This window comes from Doryrhamphus excisus, linkage group LG18, assembly GCF_037039965.1.
Source record: "Doryrhamphus excisus strain RoL-2023G ecotype Guam linkage group LG18, RoL_Dexc_Guam_v1.1, whole genome shotgun sequence".
In the NCBI taxonomy this organism is placed as follows: domain Eukaryota; kingdom Metazoa; phylum Chordata; class Actinopteri; order Syngnathiformes; family Syngnathidae; genus Doryrhamphus; species Doryrhamphus excisus.
This window is the reverse complement of record NC_136374.1, coordinates 15331908-15349016: the sequence shown is the minus strand read 5'-3', so window position 1 is coordinate 15349016 and position 17109 is coordinate 15331908. Positions and strand designations below refer to the sequence as shown.

Sequence of the window (17109 nt, the reverse complement as noted above, 5' to 3'; positions counted from 1 at the left end):
CGCTTTCGCTGGCGGCCACCTGAAGTCGGGTAATGTTAAGCTAGCAGGTCACGTAAAAAACTGGTTGCTAATCTGATGTGGGTTCCCGACGGTCCGAAGATGGAGTACTATATGGAGCATTCCTAGCCTGTTTTACTGGGCATGCCCTATTGACTATTCTGGTTGATTATAGCGACGCATGTAGACAAGAGATTGGAATATTCCTTTCCATGTATAGCATTGTTTCCGGAAAAGTCATTCGGAAAGAATGTAAAAACATGGCTACTGTGGAGTGTCCGTGGTGTAAAGTTCCTCGTTCCTCCTAAAGACTTAGTGATGTTTTCCAATGTAAAAAAAAAAGTAACTCAAAAAAGGTTGAAAAACACTGTTTTAGCGTATGTACGCGCATGTGTGTGTGTGTGTGTGTGTGTGTGTGTGTTGCTCACCGGCTTTGCCGATCTGCACGGCGAGTCTTGTGAGTTTTCCCTGCAGCACAGACTTTTCCTTCTTGGGTACGTTGACCTTCTTGACCGGTTTGGCCTCCTCTTTCTCCTCCTTTTCTTCCGACTCGGCGGCCTCCTCGCTCTTGAGCGGCTGGATCTCTAGCGCGATGCCGTCCTGCGTCTTGGCTGAAGTTGAATAAAGGGGTACAAGGAGGAGGTGGAGGAGGAGGAGTAGGCCGTTGGGTAAAGATGAGGGGGGAAAAAAAGATGAAGGAGAAATCATTTGAGTGGAGGATGGATGTAAATTTTTTTCAATAAATATGCAAGGAGGGATGAAGAGGTTGATGAATGAATGGATGAGAAGAAAGAAAAAGAGGAGGAAGGGTTCGATGGAGGGCAAGAGAGGCAGAGAAAAAGTTACAGAGGCAGTCGCAAGAAAAAAAAAAAAAAAAAAAACCTAAAAGTTTTGGAGCGGTTTGCTCGTCAAAAAGACGACCTTGCCCCCAACTCTTTACTGTCAACATGGCCGCCCCTTTGACCTTTGAGGGCACAGAGCATCAGCATCACTTCATCATCACGCCATGAAGAATCCCTATAAGCTGAGGAGAGCGTTACGTAGCAGCTTGAAGGATCCGACGCCACACACACACACACACACACACAAGAGCAGTGGACAACAAAGAGGCTTTAACGACACACACACACACACACACACACACACATACAAACACACACACTCGTGTCGTCTACGTGTTAAACATCAGAGCTCCGTTGGCAGCTCTGAAGTCTGACATGAGGTCTGCCTGCCTGCTCCTCATTTGCATAAGCAAAGTATTCATTTGCATTTCACTTCATCATCTTTTGCGTGCGGAGCTCTTTCTGATGCATTTCATCCGGCACTTCCCAGCATGCACCTCTGCTTGTCGTCTCTCTCTCTCTCTCTCTCTCTCTCTCGACAGCAAAGAAATGCAAGAAAGCGGGGCGGATGCAGAGGCGACCTTTGCTAATCTCACACTGGCTGCCACTTTGGATAGGGTTCTTCACGTTTGCTTTAGCGATGCGGCAAATGCCATCGTGGAAACTTGTCAGCTACTACAACGTTTAAAGTGTCGTGTTTAAAAAAAAAAAATCGGGTATTTTGAAGCCCGACAGTTTCGTATTTATGTTCTTAACTAGGCTTAACTAGTCAGTGTAGTTTCAAATGTGACGTACAGAATGTGTTGGACACATTAGTCGTGTAGCAAACGTAGACTTTGATGGCGAAGTGTAATGGTAATGGTTTAATTTCATTTGAACATGCATCAGATTACAATTGAACGCATCACATAATCAGTTCACAGTTCCACATGTCCAAAAGGAGTAGGAAGAAGCAAAGCTTATTAAATCCTACCCCTCCATCTGGTACTTTTACAATCACTAACTGTTACATTTGTTCACTTCCTGCTTTCCATAATACAATGACATAATGGGTACCATAGTAACTGTGAATATGTCATTGTATGGTCATATCACCTCCTACTTTGGTACAGGACAAGAAACCCCCCCCCCAAAAAACTTAAACTATATTAGGAAAGCAGGAAGTGAACAAATGTAACAGTTACTGATTGTAAAAGTACCAGATGGAGGGGTAGGATTTAATAAGTTTTGCTTCTTCCTACTCCTTTTGGACATGTGGAACTGTGAACTGATTATGGGATGCATTCAAATGTAATTTCTCTCAGAGACAACATACGCGTCCTCACTTGCTAGCAAAGCGAAGTTACATTTGTTCACTTCCTGCTTTCCTAATATAATTTAAGGTTTTTCTTTTAGTTTTTGTTGTTGTTTTTTCCATTACGTACCAAAGTACGAGGTGATATGCCCATACAATGACATAATGGGTACCATAGTAACTGTCAACACGGTAATGGTTTAATTTCATTTTGAACATGCATCAGATTACAATTGAACGCATCACATAATCAGTTCACAGTTCCACATGTCCAAAAGGAGTAGGAAGAAGCAAAGCTTATTAAATCCTACCCCTCCATCTGGTACTTTTACAATCAGTAACTGTTACATTTGTTCACTTCCTGCTTTCCTAATATAGTTTTAAGTTTTTTAATTTTTTTTTATTTTTGTCATAATGGGTACCATAGTAACGGTCAATATAGTGATTTATATAGCACATCATGACTCTTCATCCTTGTATTTAGCAAACTGCTTGTATTGTTTCTTGAATTGGCTCATCGTTGTGCATTGTGTCTTAATTATAAAGACTAAAACGCATGTTTGTTTTAACCATTCTCTTGTTTTAGGATTAAAATGCAACCATTTTCAGGCTCAAAAATAGAATGGAAACAAACTCAGAAAGTTCTGATGAATGACTTTCCAACCAGGAAATTGTGAAGCTTAATATATAAAAACACACAACATGAAAACACCACAACTCATCACACACACTTCAGAACAACAAGCGCAGCACTAAACGCACGGCGGACAAATGTGTGTGCGTGTCTATGTGTGTGTGCAGGGAGAGGGGCGGGGGGGGGGGGGGTCAGGTCAGGGCTTGGACACTCCAAAAAAGACAGCAAGTCAACAAACAGACGACAAAACCAAAAAGGACCACCCGAAAAACCACAGCGATGCAGAACCACGACAGCTGGACGGGGGGTGGTAGTGGTGGTGGTGGTGGTGGTGGTGGTGGTAGTGGTGGTAGTGGGAGGGGTTTGGCAGGAGGAGGTAGAAAAAGGCTGCTGAGGAGACGAGGCTGCAGGAGACTTGAGCGGGAAAGGAAAACGAGATAGAAGGCAAGGAAGACAACATCAAGTCCTGAGCAACAACCTGCAAAGAACCACGACCAAAGAAAGACAAAAACAGCCCACAGTTCACTACTGTAGCAGGGTGCAACTCACACACACAAACACACACACACACACACACACACACACACACACACTGAATGTCCGGCATTGGCTTGGGATGACGAAATTGAAACAAAAAGCTAAAAATGCTAAAAGTTGATTTAATGACGGTTGCAGCTGCTACTACTAATCATTCATGCTAATGTGTACTTCAGTAACGACATGGAAAATAGAACTTTTATGTTCACGTTAGAAAAATACAGTTGATATCGCGAGTGGCGAAAAAGAACGTAGTGAAATAGATGCCGCAATCACATGTTTTGATGTCTTAGTGTTTGAAGCGATTTGCGTTTTGATCTGACAAATATTAAGTAACTTTCTACATATTCTGCTTGGGCATTAAAACCGCCGCAGCTGTTCAACTCTGATGGACAAAAAAAACAAAAAAACAGCCACGTGTCATGAGTGAACGATGCTGGCAACACCGAGGTGAGTTTACAAGGTGCATAAAGTACTTAATGTGCGGGTCCAATCCTGCCACTTCTATATTATGTCTATTATCATTCATAATAGCTATGCCATAAGTTCAGTCTGAATGGATTATGGCCGCCCTGTTCTCGTGAGACAGCTTTTGTCCAAACGAGAAATCTGTATCTCGTAACACCCTTGCTATTTAAGCCGGTCTACATTTAGACATCCAGTTGGAGACTAAAATTAAACACAAATTTTAAAATATGTTAAAGTATTTACTTAAAAAAATGTAAGTAAAAAAATTTATTTTATTTTTAAAATTTTATATCACGTTATTGTTCCCAAAAATCTCAATTTGTTATTATTCCACAAATAATTGTAAAGTAAATAATAATTTTCCCTATTTATACAGTGAATATTTTCATCGTTTGAGCACAAATTAACTGTTTACAACCTTGAAAGTACAGGTTTTACCATTATTAAAGCCCTCTAGACATGATATAGCAACCCTATTATATAGTATAGGAGACATAACAATGGAAAATAATCCATTTAAGTCATAAATTAGACTTGTACTCTGTGTGTTGACTGTATGTTGCTGTGGACAGGAAGTGACGTCATGGGGTTCAGAGTTGAGTTTTAGCTTGCTGTGGGGTTACAGCTGCAACAGTAAATTGTGTTAGGGATTATCGTGCCTGTTTTGATATAACTTTCATCAGCACAGGTCTGGTGCTTGTGTGTCTCACTGAATATTACAGTAATATTACTGACACCTATTGATCAGTGTATAATGCGACATACAGTATCATCTCAACGTCTTTGAATGAGTCTTCCGAATGCCTTGTGTTTGTTCATTTTGCCTTTTTTATGCTTGACAGCTTAATTTTGGTAAACAAAAAAAATTAAGTAAAAAATGTTAAGTATTATTTTTCTCAAAAATCTCAATTTGTTATTATTCCACAAATAATTGTAAAGTAAATAATCATCTTCCCTATTAATAACGCCTTTGAATGAGTTTTCCGAATGCCTTGTGTTTGTTCATTTTGCCTTTTTTATGCTTGAAAGCTTAATTTTGGTAAACAAAAAAAATTACGTAAAAAATTTCAAGTATTATTTTTCTCAAAAATCTCAATTTATTATTCCACAAATAAAAAGTATTAAAAGTAAAATAAATAATCATCTTCCCTATTTATACACTGAATATTGTCATCGTTTGAGCACAAATTAACTGTTTACAACCTTGAAAGTACAGGTTTTACCATTAGTAAAGCCCTCTCGACATGATATAGCAACCCTATTATATAGTATAGGAAACATAACAACGGAAAATAAGCCATTTAAGTCATAAATTACACTTGTACTTTGTGTTGACTGTATGTTGCTGTAAATATGTTCCGGTGGCGTGGACAGGAAGTGACGTCATGGGGTTCAGAGTTGAGTTTTAGCTTGCTGTGGGGTTGTGTTAGGGATTATCGTGCCTGTTCTGAGATAAATTTCACCAGCAATCAGGTCTGGTGCTTGTGTGTCTCACCGAATATTACAGTACTTTTACTGACACCTATTGATCAGTGTATAATGCGACATACAGTATCATCTCAACGCCTTTGAATGAGTCTTCCGAATGCCTTGTGTTTGTTCATTTTGCCGTTTTTATGCTTGAAAGCTTAATTTTGGCAAAAAATATGTCAAAATTCCTTAAATTTTGACATATTTTTGGACTAATAATAGGTCATAGTCAACCACAAAAACAGCAAGATTTATTAATTGAAAACTGTGATAGTGTCACCACAACTATTGTATATGACATCTCTTTAAGATCATTATTTTTCTTTTTATATATTGTCAATATAGTAAATATGTTATTCTGAACTCCGCCCTAATATGATTTTAAATACTGTACACTAAAATAACATTGAAGTTAATGGCGCAGCAATTGCTCTTCTGACCACCAAGGGGCAGAGGTGCTTTCAGGGTCCACACTTTAAAGCTAATGAAGCATCTCTGCCCCCCAAGGTCGCAAAGGTCATGTTTGTCTGCAGCCGCTATGAGAAACAGGCAGCGTCCAAATGACACCAAACCTAGCTTAAAAAACAAAACAAAAAAAAAGTGTTCTCCGGTGAAGTCAGTGGAGATGACAAGCGCGCTTCCACAAATGCCAAGTAGCATTCTGCCTGCAGCAGATGCTCACGCCGTGGGAGGCGTGTGCGTGTGCGTGTGCGTGTGCGTGTGGAGACAGCCTGCAGAGGAAGTCGGACGACGAGGAACGCTCGACTGGTTTGCTTTTGAGGTAGCAGTGATGACATCACAAAGACAAAGCGAACAGACAGCTTCGACACATCGACACGTTGGGAAGGCACTGAAGGTGCGCTTGGTTTTTCACACAGCGGCTCACAAAACACACAGTAGCTTGTCAAAAGGTGAATTTATGTTTGTGCCTCAGACATTTTCAAACATACGAGCTTTCTCTCAGCTCGGGTCTTAAATTGTATTGATGGAGAAGCAATTCAATTAAGGAATAATTGACGGATGATTGTGGCAGTTCATGACTGAAGCACATACAGTAAAACCTCTAAAGTTCAGGCGTACGTTTTAGTTTTGGACCGACATTTTGGACCGGCCAAATGTGGCCCGCAGGACACTACTTTGAGGCCCCCGCCTTGATATGAAAGTTTAATGTTTGCCATGGATGCTGTATGGTATCATGTACCCAGAAAAAATTATTACGTTTGATTAATGTTCATGTTAAAGGTTAAATAACTGTTAATAGTTATCCTCCCTATCCGTGCGGAAGTGGTAAGTTTTTGGCTTTTTAAGTTTCAAGGAAATAACTTGAAGGCTACCGTTTAGGTCGCTAGCTCTCTAGTTTTGCGAGTTAGCATGTGTCTCAAGACCCCATTCCCAGTGAGTACGACGACGGCAATCGATTTGGGATACCACTATGTTGTTAAAACTTACACCCTCAGGAAGTAAACGGTGTATATGTCAGAGATGCGTATTAGTGTCGGACGATTTCCACACAAAACGTCACGCTGCCAACACATCGCATCGAACGAATTTTGTCCCAAATCGAGAATCAACACTAGTACGTAGAATCTCAATGGATTCAGTTTGCCAGCTTGATACAGGCCACGCCAATCGATGTCAGAGCGTTGGATTTATCCGCCTAGCTTATTGTCTACAGACTTCATATGCCACATTTTGTTTTAAAACAATTTTTAAAACAAAACAAGGAATTTAGTTAGTTTGGAGCTCATTTTTGTCCCACGGGGAAAATAAATAAATAAATTAAATAAATAAATAAAACTAAGAAAATAAAAAAATTAAATAAAAATAAATAAAATGAATAAAAATAAATAAATAAATTTTACTCTTTTGTTGTCATTTTACGAATTATGACACACCATTTGCTATTTGCTCCTGAAACCCGGACACTGAAATTATTTTGTTAATTAAGTTAAGCAGGATACATTGCTATTTCATAAATATATTTATTTGTGTTATTGTATTCTGTTAATTCTGTTTTATTGAACTATAAAATAATTTATCAAACTTATTTCCCATGTATTCGTATTACGCCAAAATATCCATTCTATTATATCCAGGTTTGTGTCAAATAGTAAAAAAAAAAAAAACATTCACAAAAATAAAATACTGTATTTATTTTTTTTAATAATAACCAATTTGCCAGGGGTCCTTGGAATTGTTTAACCTAAATAAATAAATTCCTAAATAAATTGTGTGGTGGTCCGTAGTAGTCGATCCCACTAACGAGTGATTGTTGCCGGAATCGGCAGTCCGAAAACCCTGACCGGAAGCGGAAGTGTGGAATTTGGAGCACAGTCTCACATTCTAAGACTTCACACTCCAACATTACGTCTCTTGGGAGGACGGACTCTTTTACACCAGTAACGCTGCCTCACTTCTTTTTACGCTTGTAGGTGAGAAAAGTTAGTAGTATGTTAGAAGTATTACTTCACTATGAGAACTAGATGACAATAAACTGTGTTGGACTTCAGAGGTTCCACTGTATTAAACTGACCAAGACGCGACATTTTCCCACTTCCTGGGAAAGCAGGAAAATAATGGCTGAGCCAAACAATATATATATATATATATATATTTTTTGAGACAACCACAAGCCCACATTTGTAACCATGACAGTGGCTGGTTGCCAGTTGCACCCTGTGACAGGTAAAGCATGGCGAGAGAACGTCCCCCTTTTGACAGCCGAGAGAGAGAGAGAGAGATGGGACAGTAGCGCTCCCCTCCTGCCTCTGCGTCCATGATGACATGATGAAGGGATTTTTTGGGGGGGATTTGGGAAGAAGAGGAAAAATGGAGGGGGAGGACAGAGCGACAGGTGGATGAATGGAGGGGGTTACCTTTGTTGCGATTTTCGGGGGGTCCTTGTTTTTTACCTGTTCGGACAGAGAGAGAGGGCGGAATGCTGATAAGATGGATCAAAGAAATCAAATTGGAGGAGAACACAAAAGTTCCAACAGGTGTGTGCGTGCTGTGTGTGTGTGTGTGTGTGTGTTGTCAGCAGGAATGGACCAATCAGGGGAGAGAGAGACACGGCAAGTTTTTTTTTTTTCAAATGTATTAAATTTAGAGTATGAAAATAAGATTACTACTCATACAGTATCAATTGTGTTGACGTTATACTGTAGGTCGTATTGTTAGTGTGGTCCCTGACAAATTTATTATATATTGATTGTAATATGTTCTCATCATATCCGGAAGTGACATCATCGGGGTAATATCGCAACAGAGGATATTTACAGTGAATATAGCGAATATTTGGGGCGAGAGGCGGGGTACACCCTGGACTGGTGGCCAGCCAATCACAGGGCACATATAGACAAACAACCATTCACACTCACATTCATACCTATGGACAATTTGGAGTCGCTAATTAACCTAGCATGTTTTTGGAATGTGGGAGGAAACCGGAATACCCGGAGAAAACCCACGCATGCACGGGGAGAACATGCAAACTCCACACAGAGATGCCCGAGTGGGGAATCGAACCCGGGTCTCCTAGCTGTGAGGTCTGCGCGCTAACCACTCAATCACCGTGCACCCTAGTTTGTGCTTAATACTCAATCATACCCCTGCTGAATAACAATAAAAAAAATAACTAGGGCTGTCAAATGATTACACGTTTTAATCAAATTAATCACTTTTCCAATTAATTAATTGTGATTAATCACCATACTGTATGTGTGAAATATGCCAGGACACAATTACGTATATTATATGCCTAACGCTAGTTTCAGACCATTTGAATCCCACTGCGTTATTATGAACCATGAAGGGTTGCGTTCAAGGACACCCTTAACTTAAGTTGAATTCACATATTCATTCATTCATTCATTTTCTACCGCTTTTTCCTCACGAGGGTCGCGGGGGGTGCTGGAGCCTATCCCAGCTGTCTTCGGGCGAGAGGCGGGGTCGCCAGCCAATCACAGGGCACATATAGACAAACAACCATTCACACTCACATTCATACCTATGGACAATTTGGAGTCGCTAATTAACCTAGCATGTTTTTGGAATGTGGGAGGAAACCGGAGTACCCGGAGAAAACCCACACATGCACGGGGAGAACATGCAAACTCCACACAGAGATGTGGGGAATCGAACCCGGGTCTCCTAGCTGTGAGGTCTGCGCGCTAACCACTCGATCGCCGTGCAGCCTGGTTTGTGCTTAATATCAGCTTAATACTCAATCATACCCCTGCTTAATAACAATAAAAAAAAAACTACGGCTGTCAAATGATTACACATTTTAATCAGTTTTCCAATTAATTAATTATGATTAATCACCATACTGTATGAGTGAAATATGCCAGGGCACAATTATGTATATTATATGCCTAACGCTAGTTTCAGACCATTTGAATCCCACTGTGTTATTATAAACCATAAAGGGTTGCGTTCAATGACACCCTTAACTTAAGTTGAATTCACATATTTGGATGTAAATTGTACTTCGGCAGTGAAAGATAATAATATCCGCCTACTGTTTTTCTTTGTCTGTTTTGTTTCGATGACTCATACGCGCATAATAACGACGTGATTTTTACGCAGTGTCAGTGAATGCATGCTGTTGTCTAGTGACAATGAGGAAGTGTTGTTCCCACCACGAGCTGACTAGGGACATGTTTGTGAGTTGGAGAAATATATACGGTGTTGGAATTGGACTCCTGTTGATGTGTTCGGGTCAGAGTAAAGTTATTATTAAAGAGTGGGAGTGGGGATGATATTGTGACACTCTCTGCTGTGAGATGATTTATTTATTATTATGATTATTATAATTATTATAGTAATGCTAATTATTATATTAATTACATATAATGTTATTGTTATATTTGCATATTTTACATAATAATAATATAATAATTATTATTTTAATTTTATTGTAATTATTATAATATTTTATTATTTTTAAAATATTTAAATATAAATATAAAATAATAAATAATAATAGCAGATTGCATGACAATTTTACAGATACAATAATACCAGGTGGACTGTTACGTGTAAAGTATATAGTCAGGGTGAGGACATTGTGTTGTATTGTGTTCCTAATTTGATGCATAAATTAATTAAAAATTAATGCATTTAACTAATCTTTATATTTCCTTCCGATTGCAAACCTTAAGTAGAATTATTTAAATAAAAGGTAAAACCTTTTTCATGCCAAATGTCAACCTTTGCGTCTCTCTCCGCTGAGCTGGTTCATTCAGCCGCTTTACAATGAATGCCTGACAAACGCTAGCCAAGAAAACAAAATGATCACACAGAAAAAGAAGTAAAAAATAAAAAAAATAATAAAATAAAAACAAGTGTCCATGAATAAAAGAGCGTGATCACAAGCAAATCATAAGCACTGAGAGAGCGAGCACACAAGCCAGTAGGTTAGCATCACACTGCTCTCTCTTCCATTTTGTTTTTCCATAAGCAAACAACACAGGATGGTCCGTTTCACATTTTCAAATCGGTGTTACATCACAAATAAATCCATCAATAAATAAATAGCCGGGATGCCAGTTACTGTACTCCTTCATTGTTTCGTTCGACTCATTCGAGTGTTTTTCCAACAGGGATTTTCCAAAGTGATGAAGAAAGCTACCGACGCCACTAAATTCGTTTTTCGTTTCATGGCTGCTCACATTACGAGATCATGTCACGACTCGACATCATATAAGTCAGGGGTCTCAAACACGCGGCCCGCGTGCCAAATGTGGCCCGCAGGACACTAGTTTGAGGCCCCCCCCGCCTTTATATGAAAGTTTAATATTATGGTATCATGTACCCAGAAAAAAATTATTACATTTGATTAATGTTCATGTTAAAAGGTTAAATAACTGTTAATAGTTTTCCTCCCTATCCGTGTGGAAGTGGTAAGTTTTTTTGCTATTTAAGTTTAAAGGAAATAACTTGAAGGCTACCGTTTTAGGTCGCTAGCTCTCTAGTTTGCGAGTTAGCATGTGTCTCAAGACCCTGCAGTTGCGAAATATGTTGTAAATAAAAAAAGAGTATAAATGTGACTATAGTCGTGTTTTGTCATGTCTACAGGGCTCTAATAATGCTTTGTTCATTTTAATCTGAAAAAAATATGTGGTTTCTTAAATTTTTATTATTTGCCGTTTTATTATTATTATTATTATATTTATTTATTTATTACTGATTGATTGATTTTCTTTATTCTTGATTTGTTTATTTATTTTTCATCTTATTTTGTGCAGAAAAATAAAAAGTAAGATATTTGAAAACAGTGGAATGTTTTATCAGAGCTTTTCTTGTAGAAAATTATTTTTTTTTGTTTTTAATAAATATGCTTTTTTTTTGGGGGGGGAAAACCTGATGCGGCCCAGTTTCACCCAGACCCGAGCTCCAGTGGCCCCCCAAGTAAATTGAGTTTGAGACCCCTGATATAAGTTAACTGCACACGTCATTTCTAATTACACCGTTTGAAAGTGTAACGCACAGACCGACTGACTGACGTCCAGCCTCATGTTGCCGATTAGCGCGTTAGCATAACGACCATGATGGGCTGAGTCCAAATGAACCAGCGCAGCGCCAGCTATTAGAAAACATCCATGAGGTTGTGTTTATTTTTTCACGTGTCGTCTTACTTTTCTTGACCTTCTTCTCCTCTTCGTTCTCACCGGCACCCAGCAGCGTGAAGATGATTCCGGTTTGAGAGTTGAGGCCGACGGCCGACACCACCATTCTTCCCGAGCCCTCCATCACGTGCGTACCTGGCCGGGGTCAAACAAAACACACAAAACGTAAGGTTCCGCTGCGGAAAAGATGGCGGTCACATGTGCAGACGCTCACCAGACAGCAACATGGGATCCTTCTCCAGAGACTTGCGGACCTGATCCGATTCACCAGTCAGGGAGCTCTCATCGATCTTCAGGTCGTTGCCTTGGATCAGAATGCCGTCAGCGGGCAGAAGATCTCCTGCAGGAACGCGTGAAGAAGATACTCCATCAATGAAGAGAAACCTGAGACTAAATTTACTATATCTCTGCGTACCGTATTTGATCTGCGCGATGTCTCCCACTACGATCTCAGCCACCGGGATTTGGATGACCTGGCCTTTACGGATGACCGTGAACTTCTGTTCCTGCTCAATGCGACTCTGAAGCCCTCTGAACTGCTTCTCCTTGGACCAGTCGTTGAAAGCCGTCACCAGGACCACGATGATGACCGAGAACAGGATGGCGGCGCCCTCGATCCAGCCCGCCTGGGCCTCGCCTTCGTCCTCCACGCCTCCTGCCGCCTGGCCGCATGCTGGAATTGTGCGACAACCATCAATCATTAATATTTCCGGGAAAAAATGTCCATCTACCAATCTTACTGGACCTGACCAAAGGTCTACCTAGTACACTATATATTGACCACACATTATTGACCCCCCCCCTTGATATGAAAGTTTAATGTTAGTGCGGCCCGCGCAAATTTGATATGGATGCTGTATGGTATCATGTACCCAGAAAAAAATATTACGTTTGATTAATGTTCATGTTAAAGGTTAAATAACTGTTAATAGTTATCCTCCCTATTCGTGTGGAAGTGGTAAGTTTTTGGCTATTTAAGTTTAAAGGAAATAACTTGAAGGCTACCGTTTAGGTCGCTAGCTTTTTTTTGGGGGGGGAAACCTGACCCTAGCTCCAGTGCCCCCCCCCCCCCCCCCCCAAGTAAATTGAGTTTGAGACCCCTGCTTTAAATGATATTGCAGATATATATATATATACACCTGCCAATCAAACTATGGAATGGATTGAGTAAGGAAATCAAACAATGCACAACGATGAGCCAATTCAAGAAACAATACAAGCAGTTGATGTTTGCTAAATCCAAGGATGAAGAGTTCTTCTCTAGTTATTCCGTCCAGTTCCTCCCTGGTGGATCCTAGTCTCTCCAACATGTCCTGGGTCTCCAAGTGGTCGGAAGTGACATGAACATGCCCAAGAAGGTGAACGGAAGGCATCCTGACCAGATGGCCAAGGCTGTTCGAGGTTTCCCCCGACCGACGGTGCTTCTAACCTTATCTCCTACAGAGAAAACTCATTTTGGCTGCTAGTACCTGTGACCCTTGTCACTACCCAAAGCTTGTGACCGTAGGTGAGGGTATGAACGCAGAAACTGAGAGCTTTGCCTTTCGGCTAAGTTCCCTCTTCAACCGCAAATACTACAATTGTCAAATTAAGGTTCTACAGCGCTGATTATAAAATTTGCACATCAGGCAGCACCGACCTTCACTGTCTCCTCCTGGTAGATGATAGAAAGACAAGCCCAGCGAGATGATGGCTGCTATCTCCAGGATTATGAGCGTGACGTCTTGCAGAGCTTCCCACACCAGCTGCAGGAAAGTCTTGGCCTTTTTCGGCGGGATGAAGTTCTTTCCGAATGAAGTGTGTCGTTTCTCCAGATCCACAGGGTTCCCGGATAAACCTGAAGGCACAAACGGGAACTGTTGATCTTCACATCGATAGAAACTTTTTTTTTTTCTTGGAAGAAATGAGCACACAAGCCAATTCGAGTTTTGGACTATCATACACGGCAGGACAATAACGATGTACCGACGGTCGGGGGCAAGTAAAAACAAAATTGGGTGAAGTAAATCCAATCGGTGATATTCCCGTCGGGCAAGTGTACTTTGGAATGCCATACTGCCAAGAGTTTTTTTTTAAAGCGGTTCTTGGTGGTTCTGGGTGTTGGTAAAACACGGACTGCGTAATTTCCGTGATAATTTGCAAACCAATCCTTGCAAATCTTGAAATGGACCAATCAGAGCCTATCCCAGTTGTCTTCGGGCGAGAGGCGGGGTACACCCTGGACTGGTGGCCAGCCAATCACAGGGCACATATAGACAAACAACCATTCACACTCACATTCATACCTATGGACAATTTGGAGTCGCTAATTAACCTAGCATGTTTTTGGAATGTGGGAGGAAACCGGAGTACCCGGAGAAAACCCACGCATGCACGGGGAGAACATGCAAACTCCACACAGAGATGTCCGAGGGTGGAATTGAATCCAGGTCTCCTAGCTGTGAGGTTTGCACGCTAACCACTCGACCGCTGTGCAACCTACACAATATTATATTCATTCATTCATTTTCTACCGCTTATCCTCATGAGGGTTCGCGGGGAGTGCTGGAGCCTATCCCAGCTGTCTTCTACACCCTGTACTGGTGGCCAGCCAACCAGAGGGCACATATAGACAAACAACCATTCACACTCACATTCATACCAATGGACAATTTTACCATAGACATTATTAGACAGTATTATACCATAGACATTATTAGACAGTATTATACCATAGACATTATTAGACAGTATTATACCATAGACATTATTAGACAGTATTATACCATAGACATTATTAGACAGTATTATACCATAGACATTATTAGACAGTATTATACCATAGACATTATTAGACAGTATTATTCCATAGACATTATTAGACAGTATTATTCCATAGACATTATTAGACAGTATTATACCATAGACATTATTAGACAGTATTATACCATAGACATTATTAGACAGTATTATACCATAGACATTATTAGACAGTATTATACCATAGACATTATTAGACAGTATTATACCATAGACATTATTAGACAGTATTATACCATAGACATTATTAGACAGTATTATACCATAGACATTATTAGACAGTATTATACCATAGACATTATTAGACAGTATTATACCATAGACATTATTAGACAGTATTATACCATAGACATTATTAGACAGTATTATACCATAGACATTATTAGACAGTATTATACCATAGACATTATTAGACAGTATTATTCCATAGACATTATTAGACAGTATTATACCATAGACATTATTAGACAGTATTATACCATAGACATTATTAGACAGTATTATACCATAGACATTATTAGACAGTATTATACCATAGACATTATTAGACAGTATTATACCATAGACATTATTAGACAGTATTATACCATAGACATTATTAGACAGTATTATACCATAGACATTTCCTAAGTCTCTGTCCATAGGAATGTGGTACCTTTGTTCCTTGAATAAGGTTTTACCGATACCAGGATCAGCATTATTATGAGATTCCCAATGAACGGGAACGATACCGCAGGGTTGTAATGATAGCTGCCTGAAGAGATCCCATTTCCCAACCCTCTCCCCCCCTGCTGCACACCTCCGACCGTCAGTGCAATCTGCCGTCCCCGCCGGTGCCAAGACGCTCTGCGCCAACGCCATCTGATGGAGCACAAACTACGGTCTCTGGATGAGACGGAATGAGACGTCAGACAACAGTGATAACAAGTGGAGGGGGAGGGCGGGGGGGGGGGGGGGGGGCGGGGGTAGGGGGACACCGGCAGTGATTTGTGGTAATGTGTTAATATGAGATAAAGTCAAATGAGGTCACATGATCGCATAATTACATACAGTTGTGCAATGATGAGGAAGTGGAAATGACGCCTGATAATGTGGGATTGATTATTAGTGCTTAGCAGGGGTGTCACGATATACTCAGCTCATGAGATGATACTTTAATATTACATTTAGGATACTACAATGTAATACTACAAAGCAGGTACAGCCTTTATCTGTGGAACTTAACCGGCTACAAATTAAAACGATAAGCGGAAACAATGACAACCGCCGTGCTTGCGACAGCTAATTACGATGACGTGAGGTTACGATGATGTAAAGCAGATTTGCAATAGGCTAGGTTTATGTTTCCGACTTCGACTTTCTATACTGTAATTTCGCCTTTTTATCTCGTAATTTCAACTTTCTATCCTGTAATTTCGTCTTCATCTCGTAATTTCAACTTTCTATCCTGTAATTTCGACTTTCTATCCCATAATTTCGACTTTCTATCCTGTAATTTCAACTTTCTATCCTGTAATTTCAACTTTCTATCCTGTAATTTCGTCTTCATCCCGTAATTTCAACTTTCTATCCTGTAATTTCGTCTTCATCTCGTAATTTCAACTTTCTATCCTGTAATTTCGACTTTCTATCCCATAATTTCGACTTTCTATCCTGTAATTTCAACTTTCTATCCTGTAATTTCAACTTTCTATCCTGTAATTTCGTCTTCATCCCGTAATTTCAACTTTCTATCCTGTAATTTCGTCTTCATCCCGTAATTTCAACTTTCTATCCTGTAATTTTGATTTTCTATCCCATAATTTCGACTTTCTAGCCTGTAATTTCGTCTTTTTATCTCGTAATTTCAACTTTCTATCCCATAATTTCGATTTTCTATCCTGTAATTTCGTCTTTTTATCTCGTAATTTCAACTTTCTATCCCGTAATTTCGACTTTCTATCCTGTAATTTCGTCTTTTTATCTCGTAATTTCAACTTTCTATCCCGTAATTTCGACTTTCTATCTCGCAATTTTGACTCTCAAAATTTTGCCTTTTCACTCGTAATTTCGACTTTCTATCTCATAATTTCGTCTTTATCTCGTAATTTCAACTTTCTATCCCGTAATTTCGATTTTCAATCACGTAATTTCGATTTTCTATCCCGTAATTTCGACTTTTTATCTCGTAATTTTGACTTTCTATCCCATAATTTCGACTTTCTATCCCGTAATTTCGACTTTCTATCCCGTAATTTCGACTTTCTATCCCGTAATTTCGACTTTCTATCCCATAATTTCGACTTTCTATCCCGTAATTTCGACTTTCTATCCCGTAATTTCGACTTTCTATCCCATAATTTCGACTTTCTATCCCGTAATTTCGACTTTCTATCCCGTAATTTCGACTTTCTATTCCGTAATTTCGACTTTCTTATCTCATAATTTCGATTTACCATT

At 39.7% G+C, this 17109-nt stretch overlaps 1 protein-coding gene across 5 annotated transcripts in view; it reads right to left on the bottom strand.

The window, feature by feature from the left end:
- LOC131106517 (plasma membrane calcium-transporting ATPase 1-like) overlaps positions 1-17109 on the bottom strand; it is an 89216-nt gene that overhangs the window by 22133 nt on the left and 49974 nt on the right. For 3 of the 5 annotated variants that reach the window (XM_058055666.2, XM_058055662.2, XM_058055663.2), the window contains exons 3-8: positions 13511-13708; positions 12287-12544; positions 12086-12211; positions 11881-12006; positions 8119-8154; positions 426-608 (exon numbers count right to left, since the gene is read on the bottom strand). In XM_058055666.2, coding sequence (XP_057911649.2) covers positions 426-608; positions 8119-8154; positions 11881-12006; positions 12086-12211; positions 12287-12544; positions 13511-13708 — 927 coding nt within the window. The remainder of the gene's footprint in view (positions 1-425; positions 609-8118; positions 8155-11880; positions 12007-12085; positions 12212-12286; positions 12545-13510; positions 13709-17109) is intronic. The other 2 variants (XM_058055664.2, XM_058055665.2) reach the window with 1 other exon arrangement.